Source organism: Uloborus diversus, chromosome 6 (genome assembly GCF_026930045.1).
Source record: "Uloborus diversus isolate 005 chromosome 6, Udiv.v.3.1, whole genome shotgun sequence".
Taxonomy (NCBI): domain Eukaryota; kingdom Metazoa; phylum Arthropoda; class Arachnida; order Araneae; family Uloboridae; genus Uloborus; species Uloborus diversus.
In genome coordinates this window covers 170,586,015-170,606,464 of record NC_072736.1, presented here as the reverse complement: position 1 = coordinate 170,606,464, position 20,450 = coordinate 170,586,015, and the positions used below count along the sequence as shown (strand labels likewise).

The following is a 20,450-nucleotide window of genomic DNA, read 5'->3' as shown; positions in this document are numbered from 1 at the left end:
AAAAAGAGTCTTAAACAGCTGCTGTTAACATAAATCTCTATGGGGAAAGCAAACGCATTTTTTCGATAACTTGAAAAGTGTTTCGCGTATGGTAGTAAATAAGGTTTCAAATTGTTCAAAATTAAGTCATGCATAACATATATTTTTTTCCAGAAAATCGAAAATTTTGAAGGTTAAGGGTCCTTAGATTCCTTAACAGAATGTATTGAACAAAAATGAAAGTCCATCTTTTTTAAAGATAACATTCGTGCTATATCAAAACCATGAAGTATTAAATTCAATTTTCGTAACGTGTATTATCGAAACCGTGTTATAATAATCACAAATTTGGTACCGTGTAATATCGAAACCGTGTTTTAGAAGTACCGTGTTATACGAAGGACGCATATATGTCATATATTTTTGGAAAAATTATGGATTTGGCTAGTTTTGATACGAAACTCCTGAATTAATCATAGAAATGTATCTATTTACAGATGTAGGATTTCAACCCTTGGGCCATGAAAAGATCCCAGAAGAACTCAAGCAGAAATTAAGGAGGGATTTGAATGAAAATGATGAAACTATGCGTGATGGCTTGAGGCACCTTAAAGAATTCATTAAAAGTATTTGAATAATAGATTTTATTTTTTGGTTAGTCACTGGTACGTTGAAGGATTATTTCATGAAGTACTCCTTCAGTCCCAAACTAGTTGCTACATTTAAGTCGAAAATTTTGTTCCTAATTAGTTACTGCATTTGGATAATTTTGAACTAACAAGGAGAACTTATGATCTCGGAAATTCAGATCGAGATGAAATTCAGCAGATTAGTAGTACCCCTTGAGAGTATCCACTCAGTAAAGTAATAAAGCGCACTAACCAGAAAGTTCCGAGAAGACAGCCTCTTAAGTTTTACGCGCATTCTATATACGTTATACTAGTAAAGATTATTAACCAGCAACAGCTCTTGTGGCAGTGTGGTCATCGAGCTGCATTCCCCTTCTGTCGATCCGGGTTCTATACCTCTCAAAGAATTTTTTATATACATTTATAAAGCGACCGTTACAGCTAATTGAAATTTGAATTGAAGATAATACTTTATTTATATAAATAGGTAATGTATTTGTAATCGAGAAAATAGGGATAAATTCAATCGATTATAAATTATAATTTGAATTACCACGGCAACAAAATTAGGGTAGCACTTGTAAATTTATGTAAAAAATTTAAAAATATAGTTTTTATTCATCAGTTACTTATAAACATACACCAGAATGATAATTATCATAAAAGCACGGAAAACGAATCTGTTTTGACATCTTGCACAATGTATAAAGGAAGATTGTTTACAGAAGAAACCTTTTTGTAAAACATTCATAGGAAAACGTAGCTTATTAACATTCATGAAAATTTCTCTTTTGTCAGAAAGTTTGGAAATATACCGAATCATTTTATTAAAAACTAGTGGCACCCACACGGCTTCGCCCGTAATAGAAAAATTAAAGGTCTTTTGGTTCGCTTGTATATTTACAAATAATGTATGGTGAATTTTCTCGCCAATTGGCTTGTACCGACGTTACAGTTCCACGTTATGATAATTTCGTATCTCGCCAATTGGCTTGTGCCCATGTTACGATTCCACGTTATGATAATTTCGTAATTTATGATAGTTTTTTTTCTTAAAATTTGAATAAAAAAAGAACCACATCGAATTTTCGAAAAATCGCTTCGAGGTGCACACCCCCATGCTACATACTAACTTTGTGCCAAATTTCATGAAAATCGGCCGAACGGTTTAGGCGCTATGCGCGTCACAGACATCCTACAAACATCCTACAGACATCCAGACATCCTCCGGACAGAGAGACTTTCTGCTTTATTATTAGTAAAGAAGATTAGCGATGATAGGTATTTATTTTTTTATTACTTTCAACGATATTATCCTTATTGGTCGCCTTATCTGAAGAAAGATATTTGTGTATTGGAAAGGGTTCAAAGAAGGGTAACTAGACTAGTAAGGGGATTTTCAGATTTAGATTATGATACCAGACTTAATAGGCTTAATATATATACCCTGGAGCAAAGGAGGATCAGAGGGGACATGATTCCGTTGTTTAAATTTATCAAAATGAATGACGTTAATGGATTAAATTTTTGCACCGAAAGCAGGACGAAGGGTCATTGTTTTAAGCTATTCAAATCTCAGGCTAACCTGGAAATAAGGAAAAGCTACTACTTTAGTAGGGTTGTGGGCACTTGGAACAGCTTACCAGGAGAGGTGGTAATGAGCTAGAGGGTGGATAGCTTTAAAAGGGCCATTTGATCTTAATTGAGAACTAATAAATTGACTAGGACAAACCTAGCTGAGCCAAGAACCTGTTGCTGGTCGTTACATTTGTATTTGTATTTGAGATACGTAAAATTTTGTATACGCTACATTAGATTCTTTACCTATCTATAAAAATAAGACGTCGCAAGGTTCAACAAGTGAGGTACATTTTGATGCGGAAAAGAATTCTTCCAGAGGTGTTGAACCCGGGATGGATTGCATGGTAATCCAGTACGCTGACCACATAGCCACCGAACTGCGGCAAGGGAAAAATCTCTACTAGTATATAAGCTGCGTGTAAAACTTTAGAGGCTGTTTTTCTCGGAATGTTCTGGCTAAGGCTCCTATATATGGGGAGCTGACTTATCTGACATTTTGGTTCCAAAATTGTCAGGCAAAAAAAAACAGTATTTTTACAAAAATCTTATTGCAGAAAACTGGTATATAAGCTTTAGATGTGTTGCCTGATTGATGTTTGGTTATTTTCTTCTGTAGATAAAGACGATTTAATTCATACAAATCAACAACAAATAATGTGTGAAAATAAGGTTTATTACAGCAAACATTTCCCGATGCATTTTTGTTGAATTAGTGAACTAAGTTACCTTTTTAGCCTACTTTCCCAGTAAAAGTCAGTAAAAGAAGAAAAAAGCATGAAAGAAGGCTTAATGCATCTTTAAAATGTCGCGAAAAACAAAAAAAAATCAAAAATAAATAAAATAATTAAATAAATATCAAAAAATTAAAAATTGGAAAGTAGGGTATTGAGATGGGGAAAAATGTGTCGGTCTGTCTGTCGGTCTGTCCCCCCCCCCCTAATAACTTTTGAATGAATAATCCGATTCGAACAAACTTTTTTTTGTTCGAAAGATCTCGGCAAGGACACCTCATTCCCATATTTCACTTTTTGATTTGAACTATTTTTTGTTCAATTTTGAACAGTTCAAAAAAACTTAACATTAGCGCCTACGGGGAAACTGAAAGTCAATGTATAGATTCCGTAGTTGAAGGCGGATTTATTTCAAACAAATTTTGTTGGAAATAGCTCTTGACGCCAAACTCCAGACTCCGACTCCGACTCCTGTGCCCGACAATTAATCGAACTCCGACTCCCCGACTTCGTAGCTTTGACAAAAATTTATACACGGAGGACAAATGACTGACTCCAATTCTTGGATATTCGTCTCTGAATCCTTTATCCCAAAATGAGATTGACTCCGCCTCCGACTCCGCAGCTATGGTTTTCACTGAAATAATTATTGTTGATATGATTTGTTTTTATTTTCACGCTAAAGTTTTTAATTAAGGTATTCAGTTTTCGGCGAATAAACTCGAAGTCCTTTATGTTTCTACATAACGATATGCGCAGACAATTTTTTTTTTTTTTTTTTTTTGACAATGAAAAGTATTTTTTTAAGTTGACATTTTATTGTTTTTTTTTTTGGTAAGTGCATTAATTCATTTATAAAATTATTTTTGACAACAGGGGAAAAAGAAACGATTTTTTTTTGATATGATGTATTTATTTTAATAAGCTTATTAATTTTAATTATTATTTTTTCGTTTTGAAAGCTCTTAAAGAATTTTTTTTTTTAAAGGGGGAAAAGTGTATTAGCTGCTTTGTTTAAAAGGTGCTGCTTTTTTTTTACGCATCTAATTTTTTTAGATGTGTGAGGAATACTTTATTCCTAGAAATTAGCAAAAATATGTTTGAAACAATTTGCGATTTTAGCTATTTTTGAGAATATCGATCAGGTACTAGAAAGTAGTATGGGTATACGGGAAAGTAGGTTCGTATAGTTCTAGACGGAACTTCTTGTTAAATTCGCTTTAAGTGACATTTTACTCAACTTATCATCAATTGTTTTACGACATAGCAACCAGTGAATATTATAACGTATTTATAAATACTAGAAACGAGGTTGGATCCAATTTTGCCTCGGAACCAAAATGTCGGATTAGTCAGCCTGTCCTTTTCAAGGGGCTCTAGTTCGGGCTAGTGCGCTTCCTTATTTTACAGTGTGGACACTCTCAAGGGGTATCACTAATGTACTGAATTTCATCCTGATCTGAATTTCCGAGACCGTAAGGTCTCTTTGTAAATGTTGAAATTGATGAGATTTGAGGAATTGTTTTTTTCATAAAATACTTCTTCAGCGCCAAACTAGTTGCTATATTTAAGTAGAAAATTTTGTGATGAATCAATCGCTGCTGCATTTGAATAATTTTGGGCTAAATGTTAAATCTGATGATTTCATGTTTTTGTTTGAAAATTTTTCATAGATTTCACGGAGAGTTTTCAGAGATTGTAAATGTTGTTGATATCGATCAACAGCGTCAACACATTGAGAAGAGATAAAATGGAGAGAGTGAAGTCTTTCATTCGTGAAAGGAAAGACTCCAAGTCACGTGATCGCTTTTAAAGAAAAGCATTGGAAGAAATCAGGTTTCCTTCGCTAGTTTCACGAAAAGCGTGTCAACCATTCGTCGTTGTTGAGTCACGTGACTTGAGCTCTTTGCCCAAGCTTTTGCTTAGCCAATGATTGGACTATCTCCCTTCATTTACTATTGCTTGCTCTAAGCATCAACACCACCAGCAACAACAACAACAACATCGAAACACTTCCTCCTTAAATCTTTAAAAAATTAGTTTCAAAAATCCAAGGCGCGCACACTCTTAAGAGCGCCCCAATTTGTAAGGACTCTTCCACCAATAATCACATTAAAATGTTTTCCATATAATAAATCGTTTTTTTTTTTTTTTTTTTTTTTTTTTTTTTTTTTAAAGCAAGCTCATCCTTTTGGTACATTGGTTGTAAGAGGCCTCACAAAATGGGGCGTGGCTTGACATTGTGCGAACCCTGGACTTTCAGAGGGAATGCTTGAAAATTAAAATTTGTTAATTGGCATACATGACCCTGAAAACTCCAGAGCATATTTAAGGGAAATCATAAAATCATCCCTATCAGTGCAAAAGTATTTGTAACAACTAGATTGTAGCGGGAGAATCTTTTAATTATATATTTTTATTTTTTGTTATATTTTTTTCCATTCTAAAGTTTCCTCTACCAAAAGCCAGTGTTTTTGACCTGCTACGCTGTGCATTAAAATGCACAACGTAGGGACGCAGGCAGTGGCGTACAAACCCCCCCCCCCCCCTCCAACCCTGACGCGCGGGGGCGTATGAGGTATGATGGCGCACGCTCTCAAAAATACCACCACATTAAAATTTTAAAAATAAATCCTTATGCGCGCTTATAAATCTTTCGTCAGGGGGGGGGGGGATGCGCATGGAAGTCCATGTACGCTACTGACCGTAGGACTAGGATAATCGTGACAATTTGCTCAGAATTCAATTTGTATTTCAACTGATAATGCTTACTATTAACAAAAGGAAAATGAAGGTAATTACTTCCTCTATGCATTTTTTTTTTTAAGTCATGATAGTTGAGAAAGCAAATAATTCCTCGTTATTAGATAATTAATTGCTCCATATCAACAGCACGCGATGCCATTTATCTTATATCATTTCTGTATTCTTTCAGGCATGACTTCTAAATGGCTAAAGTTTCGTTTCTCTTTGAATAACCACAATAAATCAAAAAAAAAATTGACATAATATTAACAATGGGGTCGTTTCCAAAATTTCAAAAGTATTTTTTATGAAAGTGCATGCTTAAAAACATAGGATCAAACCATTTTTTAAACAATTAGTTCAAGTTTTAATATTTTTAAAAAAATACTTTAACCGGTGCGCTTTCATTGTTTACGCTTCTGCCGATGACATCACAAATGATGGAATGCCATTCACTGTTGCCATTCACAGAGCAAATATTTAATTCGCATCTTTACTCACGTGTATTGGCAACGATAGGGGTGATAGCAAGCATAGAGCGCAATATCTGATTCGCTCCTTGATTATCATAACGTGGAAACGCGATAGAAAGATGCGCCAAAGAGCATCATTTGCGACGTCATCAAGACCACGCCTTGTTTGAAAAATCCGACTTTTAAAAAAATTAATTAAAAAATAACTGTTAGGAAAATGAAAGTATTTTCTGTGTGCATGTTATTTTTTTTAACTTATTCTATCAATTTCAGTGACCTAAAGTAGTACTTTTGACTGAAGGAAATAACCCCTTTAGAAATTAAAATAATGATCTAGTGGGTTCTCACTCAGGAATTCCAAAAAATCAAAATGAATTTTAAAAGTTGGGGAATGTGGGGTAAAGTGTAATGGTAAAGTATTTACTCTGCTTTTAGCACCACCTATCTGGTAATATTTTAACTATGTGGTGACACTTGTAGGCTACTCCAGTCAGGAAAAAGTTATCTCTGAAGATCAAAGTACAGGTGGAATCGATTATTGCAGAAAGGGCATAAGTCATTTTTTTCAAAATTGAGTTAGCTGTGTTTTTCCCATGTTTGTATGTAAGCTAGATTCATTCCCCTGCTAGATTCATTCAGATGGAATCGTCTTAACTTGACCGATTGCCAAATTACATACAATCCGTGGTCAAACAGTATCTAGATATTGCCGCTTTGCAAGAATTGCAGGCAAATAAGATTTGCTACATTTTCTTGCAATTCTGCCCTTACCACCGGTCATAATCGAATCGGTTATTGAAGAAAGGGCACAAGTCACATTTTTTTTCAAAATTGAGTTAGCTGTTGTTTTTCCATGCTTGTATGTAGAGGCATCGACTAGTGTAGCAGGGAAGTCAATTCTTGTACAACAAAGCACTTGATTTAGGGGTCACATTTTTCGTTTAGTGCAGAAAGGGCGTAAGTGTCGGACTTATGTCCTTTCTGCACTAAACGCGAAGGAAGAAATAGTAAGACGCAATGGCAAGATCATACATAGAAGAACTAGATTTTTTGGCGCAAGGCAAAGAAGTAAAAACAAATAACGACTCCCTTCCGGTATCATGTTTCAAAAAATTCCGAATAGCGGTACTGCAATCACTAACCGAGCCCCAAACAAGGGCGAAGTATAGTACTGTCTGACCGTCGATTATATGGAAAGGCTAATATCCGGTTTACAAGCGGAAATGGAAGCGTCTATTACCTTTCAGGAATGGTAGTTTTTCTGATACAGATATGCGCGTTTGCCTCTTAAATATTTTGACTCATTTTTTTTTTTTTTTAATTGACAGTTTATTCACTGCAATAATTTCTAAACCAAAACTATAATCGATCAAAATTATCGCTCAAAAATTAATTGATTCATTTTGTTCACAACATAGTTTCGAGCTTACGATTTGGTTTTCAAATTTCCGTACGAAATGAAAACGTTTTATTTTCTTTTTGATGTTTTCGTAGAAAAGCATTTTGCTTCCTCTCATTTTCACCCCAATCAAGACAATAAATAAATACGGCCCTAGTGAAATTATGAAACGCGTGCATCAAAATCCCATCGCTATTTTTCCTTCTCCCCTGCTAGATTCATTCAGATGGAATCGTCTTAACTTGACCGATTGCCAAATTACATACAATCCGTGGTCAAACAGTACCTAGATATAGCAGCTTTGCAAGAATTGCAGGCAAATACGATTTGCTAAATTTTCTTGCAATTCTGCCCTTACCACCGGTCATAATCGAATCGGTTATTGAAGAAAGGGCACAAGTCACATTTTTTTTCTCAAAATTGAGTTAGCTGTTGTTTTTCCATGCTTGTATGCAGAGACATCGACTAATGTAGCAGGGAAGTCAAATTTTGGACAACAAAGCACTTTATTTAGAGGTCACATTTTTTCTTTAGTGCAGAAAGTCCCGGACTTATGCCCTTTCTGCACTAAACGCGAAGGAAGAAATAGTAAGACGCAATGGCAAGATCATACATAGAAGAACTAGATTTTTTGGCGCAAAGAAGTAAAAACAAATAACTCCTTTGATCTAACACAATTTCGGTAATAATAGGTTCGTCATTTTGGGGGGATAGGGGGGGGTATTCGAAATCACGGAATCCGAATGAAATTCGCTAATTTCTCAGGGATTTATTAACATCACTCTAGAAACTGCGAAAAAACTGTATGCTTTAAGTCAGATATACGCTGGTCAAAATAAAAACAACACTGCAGGAGACTTTTTCTAGAAATAACACTGAAGAAATTTAGCAAGATTGCTGATGACTTTCCTACGAAAGGACATTTGGTTGTCCTTTGCTACCAGGATCTCGGGACAGTAAAGCGAATGTTCAACAGATATGACAGATTATTGCCATGTGAAATCCAATCTCTTATAAGCGAAATCCTGAAATTACATCAAGATTCACCGTCAATTCTGTTGAAAACAATGAAATCTGTAACTGCTTAAAGAGATACCCTTCATTTTTTTAAAGGACTTATCTCCCAAATTGAGATTTTGGAAAAAGATTCTACTGAGTGATAAATGTTTTCAATTATCAACATTCATGATGCTTAAATATTCGATAGAACAACAAAGAAACTGCTTCAGGCTAGCTATTTTATAGACGGTTTTCAAGAGATGTAACGCTTGTCGGCTGAACTACATTTGCCAATATTGAGTACAAAGGGAAAATTTTCATATTGTTGAAAGGAATAACAAATATCAAGATGATTATTCAGTGCAATTTTGAACATAGTCATACTAATATGTAAATCGAACTTGGTACACAAAACTAGACAAGAGAAGGATAGAAAAAAAGATTTCCATGGAGGATATATTTGAGGAATATGAATATATATAGTTTTATTCTTACGTAAAACTTTTGCTTTTTATCTCAGTTTGTTAGTTTTTGTATTTTTTTTTCGCCAGACTTTATTGTTTCACTAAAAACAAGACGAGAGAAAGAGGAAAATACACGATGTATTTTCTTAAGGTAATGAATTAATGAATACGGACTTCACTAATTGTTTTTGTCACTTTGTAATATTATTTTTTATTATCATAAATCAGTTTGAAATAATTCTGTTTCACTTGATTTACATTTTCATCACTGTAAACTAGTCTTTAAGGATATTTATTGCAGAAAGGGCATTAAGTCCAAATTAAAAAAATAATAATAATAATAATAATTTCAGTGTCGAAATGAAACGTAATTTAAGGCGAGGTAATGATCCTACTTGTGGCCAAATTAGTCATAAAAATTTTCGCAGAAGTTAGTTCATTTTTGAATGAAATAATCCCTTTTCATTGATTCCTGAAAAGTTACATTAGTTGGACTTATGCCCTTTCTGAAATAATCGATTCAGGAGTGTCCCCCGTATAACACGGTTAATTCGTTCCGTGTAGTATCAAAACAGTGTTATACGAGACTTTTTTAAAAATAACATTTTTACTTAATTTTAATACTAATTGTGTATGTGCAATCAAAATCAGGTTAAGATGTATCGTGTTATATCGAACCCGTGTTCCGTGTTACATCGAAACCGCGTTATACGATTCTTAGAAATAATGTAAATCAAGGGATGTGTACCGTGTTATATCGAAACCAAGTTTCATAAAAACAAAGTAAAAACCTATTAGAGTTATCAACAATTAATAGAAATATATATTTTGTATTAAACAAAAATGAAATTTTATGTTTTTTAAAGATAACATTCGAGTTATATCAAAACCATGAAGTATTAAATTCAAGTTTCGTACCGTGTAATATCGAAACTGTGTTATAATAATCGCAAATTTGCTACCGCGTAATATCGAAACCATGTTTTAGAAGTACCGTGTTATACGAAGGACGCCTATATGTCATATATAAAAGACATCCGACAAAAGTCTTTTCATCCATAAGCTCATTATTTTTTGCATTGAAAAAGGCGTTCCCTGTAACGTCGAAACACGTGTCTGCTGTAATTTACAAATTTGTGCTTCTTCTAACGTTGTTTTGTCAAACTTTTTTTTGTTCGAAAGATCTCGGCGAGGACACCTCATTCCCATATTTCGCTTTTTGATTTGAACTATTTTTTGTTCAATTTTGAACAGTTCAAAAAAACTTAACATTAGCGCATACGGGGAAATTCAAGGCAATTCCGAACTGTGAGGCGAATTTGCTTCAAACAAACTTTGTAGGAAAAAGCTTTTGATGAAAAACTTGTATATAAAATATCTTTTTGATTTGAACAATTTTCCGTTCAATTTTGTACAGTTCAAATCCCTTAACATTAGCGCCTACGGGGAAACTGAAAGTCAATGTAGATTCCGTATACTTGAAGGCGGATTTACTTCAAACAAATTTTGTTGGAAATAGCTCTTGACGCCAACTCCAGACTTCGACTCCGAGAATTTAGGGGCACTTGACTCCGACTCCCACTCCTGTGCCCGACAATTAATCGGACTTCGACTCTGACTTCGTAGCTTTGGCAAAAATTTATACACGAAGGACAAATGATTGACTCCGATTCTTAGATATTCGACTCCGACTTCTTTACCCCAAAATGAGATTGACTCCGACTCCGACTCCGCAGCCATTTTTTTAACTGTGAAATAAAGTCATTTATGTTTCTACATAAAGTTATGCGCAGACGATTTTTTTTTTTTTTTTTGACAATGAAAATTATTTTTTTAAGTTGACATTTTATTGTTTTTATTTATTTTGGTAAATGCATTAATTCATTAAAAAATTGTTTTTGGCAACAAGGAAAAAGAAACGATTTTTTTTTTTTTTTTGATATGATGTTTTTATTTTAATGAGCTTATTAATTTTAATTATTATTTTTTCGTTTTGAAAGCTGTTAAAGATTTTTTTTAATGGAAAAAAGTGTATTAGCTGCGCTTTGTTTAAAAGTTGCTGCTATTCTATTTGTTCAGGTTTTTTTTTTTTTTTTTTTTTTTTTTTTTTTTACGCATCTAAGTTTTTTAGATGAGTGAGGAATATATATATTTTATTCCTAGAAATCAGCTTAAAGTATTTGAAAAATATGTTTGAAAACATTTGCGATTTTGGCTATTTTTGAGAATATTGATCAGGTACTAGAAACTAGTATGGGTATACGGGAAAGTAGGCTCGTCTAGTTCTAGACAGAACTTCTTGTTTTGAATGTTTTGTTTATTGAGTAAAGTGCAAAGTGGGGAAAAGTGGATGGAGCCAAGTGAAATTGTTCATTTGATGTACTTATTCAATTATTTATGAAATTTATTATGTATTCATTTAATAATTCATTCGTTTGAATTCCTTCATTTAAAGATTCCCTTATTTATTTATTCATTCACCTATCTTCTTATTCATTCACTAGTTTATTTATTCATTTAATCATTATCATATTAGTAATCAACTAATTATCTTATTTATTTATTTATTTTCTCACTATCTTTTCATTTGTTCATTCATTATTTTAGTTACTCATTCATTTGATCAAAAATATTTTTCTTTAAATCAGATTTTAAAAATAATTCATTAGAAAAATATTTTGCTTTTTTCACTAGCCCCATGAAAAAAAAAGCATCCAGAAACGTGTTTTGCTATGCTCTTATCGATTGCTACTTAGATTTTTTTTAATTACTAGGTCGCTCCGCCCTCTGCTTGCTGACACTCATCAACCCTTGAAGATTGCTTCGCAGTATTTTTTGATTCGCAAACATTTAAATCGTCATGTTACAAAAAAACACGTTACGCGTCCCATTTCGAACAAAATAAAATCTCCCTCTCCCAGTAAAGAGCTCATAATTAGAACACAATCTCGCTCTGACCCGAAGAAAAAAAGAAATTGATAAAAATACGTATAAGCGAGGAATTGAAAAAATGATAGAAATACGTATAAGCGAGGAATTGAAAAAAATGATAGAAATACGTATAAGCGAGGAATTGAAAAAAAGATAGAAATACGTATAAGCGAGGAATTGAAAAAAGGATAGAAATACGTATAAGCGAGGAATTGAAAAAAATTGATAGAAATACGTATAAGCGAGGAATTGAAAAAAATTGATAGAAAATACGTATAAGCGAGGAATTGAAAAAATTGATAGAAATACGTATAAGCGAGGAATTGAAAAAATTGATAGAAATACGTATAAACGAGGAATTGAAAAAAAATGATAGAAATACGTATAAGCGAGGTATTGAAAAAATGATAGAAATACGTATAAGCGAGGAATTGAAAAAATGATAGAAATACGTATAAGCGAGGAATTGAAAAAAATTGATAGAAATACGTATAAGCGAGGAATTGAAAAAAATGATAGAAATACGTATAAGCGAGGAATTGAAAAAAATTAATAGAAATACGTATAAGCGAGGAATTAAAAAAAATACGCTCTGCCAAACCAACTTATATTAACTTGAACAGCTAAAAGTGCTAAGGGTGCCGATGCCGTGAGCACAGCAAAACTGCAGTTTTGTCCGTTTGAAAAGTCACTTTCAAATTCGCGGTCTCTAGTATTATGTTTCGCTCTTTGGCTCCGGGCTTGAATTGAGTTGAGTCGAAGACTTTTCGCTAAAATAAAGACTTTTATAAACGCTGTTCTATTCAATTAATGAAATTATAACAAGGTTTATTTGATGCAGAAAAAAAAAATCTCTTTCGATCAACATCGAGTGTTAAGGGGTGTGGGGAAATCTTTAATCTCTTTAATAGGCAATTTATGTGAAATTTTAGCTTAAAAAAATAACTACAGAAAACTAATTCGAACTTAAAAAAAAAATAACTATATGTTAATTCCCAGGGCGCGTAGTAAATTTGTACACAATTTCAAGGCTGTAGGTGTTATGAGGTCTCCTGGACGTAGACCCGCCACAGACTTCTTTTCATATAATGAGGTTGTTTTCATTAGTCAAAAGTACTACTTTTATTCACTAAAGTTGATAGAATGCGCAAAAAAAAATAATAATAATAATAATAATAATAGTAATAGTAATAGTAATAATAATAATAATAGTAATAATAATAATAATAATAATAATAATAATAATAATAATAATAATAATAATAATAATAATAATAATAATAATAATAATAATAACATGGACCCAGAAAATACTTTCATTTTCCCAACATTTAATTTTTGGTTAATTTAAAATTGATTATTCTTTAAAACGTCCGATTTTTTAAACAAAGGCATGGTCTTTATGTCGTCACAAGTGATGTACTTAGGCGCGGAATCCACTGCGGCAATAAATGCTTATGCTTGCTGTCTATCGCGTTTCCAGGTTATGATAACTGAGAAGTTAATTAAATATTACGCTCTACGCTTGTTATCAACCGTATCGTTGCCAATGCATGTGAGTAAAGTTGCGAATTAAATATTGAGCTCTGCACTAATGGATGGCATCAGTGAATGGCATTTCATCACTTCTGATGTCATGTGCACTAGTGAAAAGTTAAAATTGAATCTGCGCACCGATTAAATTTTTTTTTTCAATTTTAAACTTTGTCAAATTATTTTTTAAATGGTCAGATCCTATGTTTTTAAAAATGCTCTTTCAGAAAAAAATACTTTTAAAATTTCGGAAACAACACACCATTTCTTTGACGTTCTATCTTTACTAATAATAAAGCTGAAAGTCTATCTGGATCTCTGTCTGTCTGTCTGGATCTCTGTGACGCGCACAGCGCCTAGACCGTTCGGCCGATTTTTATGAAATTTGGTACAAAGTTAGTTTGTAGCATGGGGGTGTGCACCTTGAAGCGATTTTTCAAAAATTCGATTTAATTCTTTTTCTATTCAATTTTTTTAAGAACAGTGTACCCAGCAAATTATCATAACGTGGAAGAGTAAATTACGAAATTATCATAACGTGGAACCGTAAAATGGGCGAGCAAATGAACATAGGCAATTGGCGAGAAATTCATCATCCATTATTTGTAAATATACAGGCGAACGAAAAGACTTAATTTTTCTACTACGGGCAAAGCCGTGCGGGTACTACTAGTTTTAAATATATAGAGATAACACTCTCGTATGGCTTCCTGGTGAGCACAAATCCTTAATGCATTTGACTTTTACAGAGGAGGACCTGTCGGGAAACTTCAACGAAAAATTCCTAATGCAGTGCCTCCGAGTACAAAAATTTAACAAGAAAAAAAGTGAAGCGAAGTTCTACAAGCACCACCAAATGCAACGCGTTTTGGCAGATTTGTTCAAAGACATGGACATCTCGAAAATCCGGCTCATTTTAGATCGCAAGATGTTCGGACTCCTGCCGTACAGAGATCAACACGGGAGAGCGATTTTTTTCACCCGCGCATGTAAGTAACAATTTTTATTCAAAAAATCAGTAATCCAACGTCAGAAAGCACAAATATTTGCAAAATATTGCAGACACGTGTTTCGGTGTTACAAGGAACACCTTTTTCAATGCAAAGAAATGTGAGCTTCTGGATGAAAAGTCATCCGAGAAAAGCAACACGGTGGAACAGGAGATAGTATAAATATCAAAAACTAGAAATTAAACAAAAACAAAAAAGATAAAAAGACACCTGGAGGCAAAATTTATTATATAATTCCATCAGGAAAAAAACCGTTAAGTAATAAATTTTCCAAAAAAACCCATAAACAATGCAAAAAGTCCAAAAATGAAACCACTCTGAATAAATTAGCAATAAATTTGCCAGCGGGAAAAACTATGTGTGAAAGCAATGTATCAAATGGAGAAATGCATTTAAGAACAAAGTGAAGGATAAACATATTGGAATTAGTTGATCACAAAACGAAATAAGAAAGCAAAAAATGAAAAAAATAAAAGTAAGAAATGTACGACGTTTACATAAAAAATAATATAAAAACTAAACCAATTTTAACAAAGGAGTCCACACAGAAGAAAAATAGGGAATTGCAGTAAGATCATTGACTAAATCGCCGTTCTTTGAAATTTCGGTTAAAAGAACATCAAAACTATGTGAGGAAACAACAGCTGAATAAATCCAGTATTGCCCAGCACTGTTGGGAATCAAATCATTCTTTTGACTTTAACTCTTATCAAATTATCCAAAAATGCCCCAATTCGTTGGATCTTGATTTCTGGGAATCTTTCCACATCCTGAGGAACCGTTCTAATTTAGTCAATGATCTTACTGCAATTCCCTATTTTTCTTCTGAGTGGACTCCTTTGTTAAAATTGGTTTAGTTTTTATATTATTTTTTATGTAAACGTCGAACATTTCTTGCTTTTATTTTTTTCATTTTTTGCTTTCTTATTTCGTTTTGTGATCAACTAATTCCAATATGTTTATCCTTCACTTTGTTCTTAAATGCATTTCTCCATTTGATACATTGCTTTCACACATAGTTTTTCCCGCTGGCAAATTTATTGCTAATTTATTCAGAGTGGTTTCATTTTTGGACTTTTTGCATTGTTTATGGGTTTTTTTGGAAAATTTATTACTTAACGGTTTTTTTCCTGATGGAATTATATAATAAATTTTGCCTCCAGGTGTCATTTTATCTTTTTTGTTTTTGTTTAATTTCTAGTTTTTGATATTTATACTATCTCCTGTTCCACCGTGTTGCTTTTCTCGGATGACTTTTCATCCAGAAGCTCACATTTCTTTGCATTGAAAAAGGTGTTCCTTGTAACACCGAAACACGTGTCTGCAATATTTTGCAAATATTTGTGCTTTCTGACGTTGGATTACTGATTTTTTGAATTTTCAGCACAAAGGTATTTATTCGTTATTTAACAATTTTTATGTTTAGTTTGCTGGTAGAGTTAGGTTAATCTGTGCACGGCCCCACTTAATTCTTATAGGCCGTGACAATCACTCGACGTTAAATCCCGGTTATCACAAATTTGCCATTTCAACTTCGCTTGCGCGCGGACTTAGCTGATTTCAAAAATCTTGCTAAAATTAATTACAAACATTTTAAATTTGGTAATAAATATGACATAGCAACAGATAAAAATTAGAAATCACAAAGTTTTCTCTGATGTAGTTTTTAGGCCTCGGTAAAGGTTGAATTTTACGTCTTAATTATTAATGGATTCGGTGTCTGATTTGTCTGTCATTTTTCAGAACCAAATTTTTAACCTCAGAAGAGCGTACTAGAATTGCAGCATTACTTCTTATACAAAGCCGAACCCTCAACCTAAATAAAAATGTATAATACTAAGTTGTTTACGCCTAACGTAAAATATCCGCAAAAGACGGATTTCTGTACTAATATTCCAATCATTTTTGAAGTACACAACGTGTTTTACATTTATGTTAAATAAATATTTCCAAACTAATAAATATGGAAGTGTCATTTTTCTCTTAATATTATCAGTTATTCATATCCGTAGTTTCATATAATATATCACGAAATCGCTGTGAAAATATTCTAATCGCATTCATTAATTTGGTGGGACTCTTGCTCAGCCTAAATATAAACAAGCAACACGAAATCTTAAAACAGAAAGTCCAAAAAGCTTCCGCGCGCAAGCGCAGTTGAAATGGCAAATTTGTGATAACCGGGATTTAACGTCTAGTGTGACAATCGCTAAAGCTCATGGCAACAAAGAGGGCGCTACAGGAAGTCCCTGTTTCCATAACGCTGACATTGATTGGTGGATGCATGAGCTGCATCGGTTTAACACAGAAAAGTCATAAATTGTCAAGGCCGTTGAGCGTCAGCGCCATCTAGTGGGGCCTTGATCTGTGTTTAGGCGCTGACGAAGGTTTTCACGTTCATAGACTAATTATAAAAGTAGACCGAGCTATGGCAACCCTTTTGCTGCTCACAAACCAAACCATGTGACTGGTGTGTATCCTAGCAACGGCGGACGTTGATCGCGACGTCTTCCATATCATTAAGCGCTAAGTTTAATTTCTTATTCATAACACCCAAGTGCAAGAAAATGGTTCACTATCGCTGTGCACCTCCTTGCAAAGAAAAATATGTAAAAGGATTAGCTGTAACATTTCACAAGTATGCAGTATTATTAATATTACATTTTATTTGATTTGCAATTTTTCTTTTTCCAGCCGTGTTTTGTTATGAAATTTATAACTATTTCTATTAAATATTAAGTTATATCAGTGAAACACATAGGAATACATTTTTTATACTATTTTGCTATTTTCTGGATGTAGGTATTTTTATCCTCAGAGAAGTGAAATGCATTTCGAAAAGATTTTTAAGTGTTAGCAAGTTAGTCTTAATGTAGGCGACAATTTTTTCCGCCAATTTGAAAGATCCCCTTTGTAAAATGAAAACAATCTTGATTTTTAGTTTTCTCTTTTATGTACACATACTATCTTTAAATAATTCGTAATTCTATGTTGAAATTTTAAAATTTTCGGGACTGTCAAATTTGATCCCTCTTAATTTGTGGTGATATCCGTTTAATAATGCTTTGACGTTATTTAGACAGTTTGAAATACCACACTCGTTTTGAGAAGACAACTTATTTCTATCATATTTATTTAAGAATGTAAATGTGGGAAAATAACTCAGTGTTTAGTTTACTACAGTGACGGATTTCTAAATTGGCTACTATCTAGTAGTGATGTATCGGATCGTTAAAAAAGTAGATCCGCGGATACGGATACGGATCCGGATCATTAGTGTCAAGATCCGCGGATACGGATACGGATCTCAATTTTTTTTTTTTTTTTTTTTTTAACCCAATTTAACTATCCAAGTGTAAAATTTGTTACGGAATTTATTCCCGTCAGTATAATGGCAGTTTCTTCAAAAAATGTCAGCTGCGGCAAAAATATAATCAAGACTAGGATTTACTCTTTAAAGAAATCTCTGTTAAAGTTGAGGGAGAGTCGGAAGGAATGGGTCAGCGCTGCATTAATGCTTAGATGGAATGTGAAAAATTATTTTTAGCCTACTCGGTAGATGTAGAATACAGGAGCAAGAGTGTAAAGCTGCTACTGGACAGGCTAGAAATAATTTTTCCCATTTTATTTCAGCATAAATTTAGCGCTGACCCATTCCACCAAGCTTCTCCGACCGACGAAACACAGAGCCGGGAACACCTTTACAAACAGTAAATAAAAAATTTAGTCTCACTTTTTTTAAAGGATGCCGAGGAAAACAAAAATGAAGAATAACAGAAACTCCAAATCAATAACAAAAACTAATATTAAATTAAAAATTAAAAAACCAAAACATGTCCCAGAGAGCCGACCTCATATTAAGATGAATTTCGCGGGTTAGAACACACATTTGTTAACAAATATGAACTGACAGCAGGTAAAAATTTTAAATCATTGAACTTTTTCTCCTCATCTTCCGACTATGAAATCGCTACCAATCACGCGTATAAAGGCTTAGAATTGCATTTAAAATTTACTTAACAAGATTATAGCTCCTACTGTATATAAGTTGGAAGTTTCAAATAAATATCAAACGCAAAAAACGTTCTTTCAATTAGGGCCAACATTTTTTACGTACGGGTAAATTTTTACTACCATAATTGTGAAAAACGTTTCAAATCGGTTTTTAATAAATATCTCCGGTAATTAAATTTCTACAAAAACGAAGCCAAGCTAAGAACACTTTCGATCAAGTCACCTTTTGAACAAAAAATGAACTATCAAAATCGGTTCATCTGTTTAGGAGCTACGATGCCACAAAAAGACACACTGATACACACTTATAAAACTTATTTCCCCTTCCTTTTTGCAACGGGGGGGGGGGGTACAAACTGGCTTCTGAAATGATACCTTATAATTTAAATAGGGAATAAAACCTAATGTAAACGGAATTTAAGAGTCTTTTATTCAAATATTTAAAAAATTTTAGAATAGAAATGATCCGTTTAAGATCCGTCAAAAAAGTAACGGATACGGATACGGATACAGATCTTTATTTTCCCTCGGATATCCGCGGATACGGATACGGATATCCGGAACATCACTACTATCTAGTATAGCTTACGGCGGACAACTTCCGTAGAGAGCAACTTTTTGAAATTCTAAATTCCTTCGGCATGCATTAGAAACGTAGTATCCCCTAATTTATTTCACTATTGCAAGAAACGTAGTATAAGCAGTAAGTGTCAGCATAATATACAAGGCAACTTGTTTCAACTTGTTTGCAGCGAATACTTTTAGTCAACACATAACATTACACTTAAAATGATCAGTTCACCATGAAATAAAAATTACTGAAAACCGTTATCGAAAACTAATTACTGATGTCAAAATAATTCATAACCAAAAGAAAAACAGTTCTATCTCTGCACCGGAGAAAGAAAAAAGAAACTAGTGAAAGTCGATTCTGTCTTAAAATAAATGTCGAGTGCCAAACTATGGATAATGCCGCCATCTAGCAACCATACGGCCAAAGTTTTCGCCAAACACCCACACCAGTCACATGATACATGTTGGAACCAATTTCCTTCATCAGCAAGAATGAGAAAGCTCGGTCTACTGTTATTATTAGTCTATGGCAAGAATGGAAAAGATCAGTCTACTCTTATTATTAGTCTATGGTTCACGTTACACTCTCCTTTACATTTCCTGTTTTTGTTGAAGTTGCCATTTTCTGAGTTAAAGTGACTTCTTTTGTAATAGTGTCATTCAGTAACATTTTATTTTACTAAAATTTACGGATAATTGAAAAAGACTATTTTATGCAGCTTATTAATGGTTTATAGTTCTATTTATTTTAGTTGACAGGTTTGGTTTTTGGTTTTAATAAGTTAGAAAGAAAACGAAATATCAGGGGGGAAAAACTACGAAACAAAGCAATTAAGAAGTTTAATAGTGTTTAAGAAACGTCAAGTGCCAAGCAAGTGCACATTTAAAATTATTTTAAAATATATTTAATTAAATTTTTTTTTTTTTTTTTTGTTAAAAGAGCCTCTATAGGCTATGCTCCATCAAACTTTTTTTTATATTTGAACAAAAATGAATACATTGAAATAAGGAGCTGCTCTTGTTGTTAAATATCTACTGTATTTGTAAATTAATAATGAGATGCTTTCTAAAAATATATTAAATATTTTTTCTCTTATTCTTTTACATCGTTGTATATTTAACATAAAAATTTAAGACAAAACGTTGCTAGGTATATTTTGCTTTTCAAAAACAGAATGCACCAAATGTTCATTGCCTAGTAATTCGAATTCTATAAAGCATTGAAGCTCCAAACACATTCTATCAGATGCAGAAAAAATTACTCTTTATTTTGGTACTAAATTCTTAAATTTCTAAATATTCTTTCACTGCAAAAATCGCATTTTTTTTTTTTTTTTTTTTGAGGTATTTAACTAACATCTTCGTTAATTAATGTCATTCAAAGGCACA

General features: G+C 33.1%; 1 protein-coding gene across 1 annotated transcript in view; it reads left to right on the top strand.

Moving 5' to 3' along the window:
* The first annotated feature begins 480 nt into the window (after positions 1-480).
* LOC129224600 (alpha-tocopherol transfer protein-like) overlaps positions 481-20,450 on the top strand; it is a 55,162-nt gene continuing 35,192 nt past the window's right edge. Inside the window, exons 1-2 of the mRNA XM_054859085.1 lie at positions 481-605; positions 14,214-14,453. Of these exons, the coding sequence (XP_054715060.1) occupies positions 566-605; positions 14,214-14,453 (280 nt within the window). The 5' untranslated portion in view covers positions 481-565. The remainder of the gene's footprint in view (positions 606-14,213; positions 14,454-20,450) is intronic.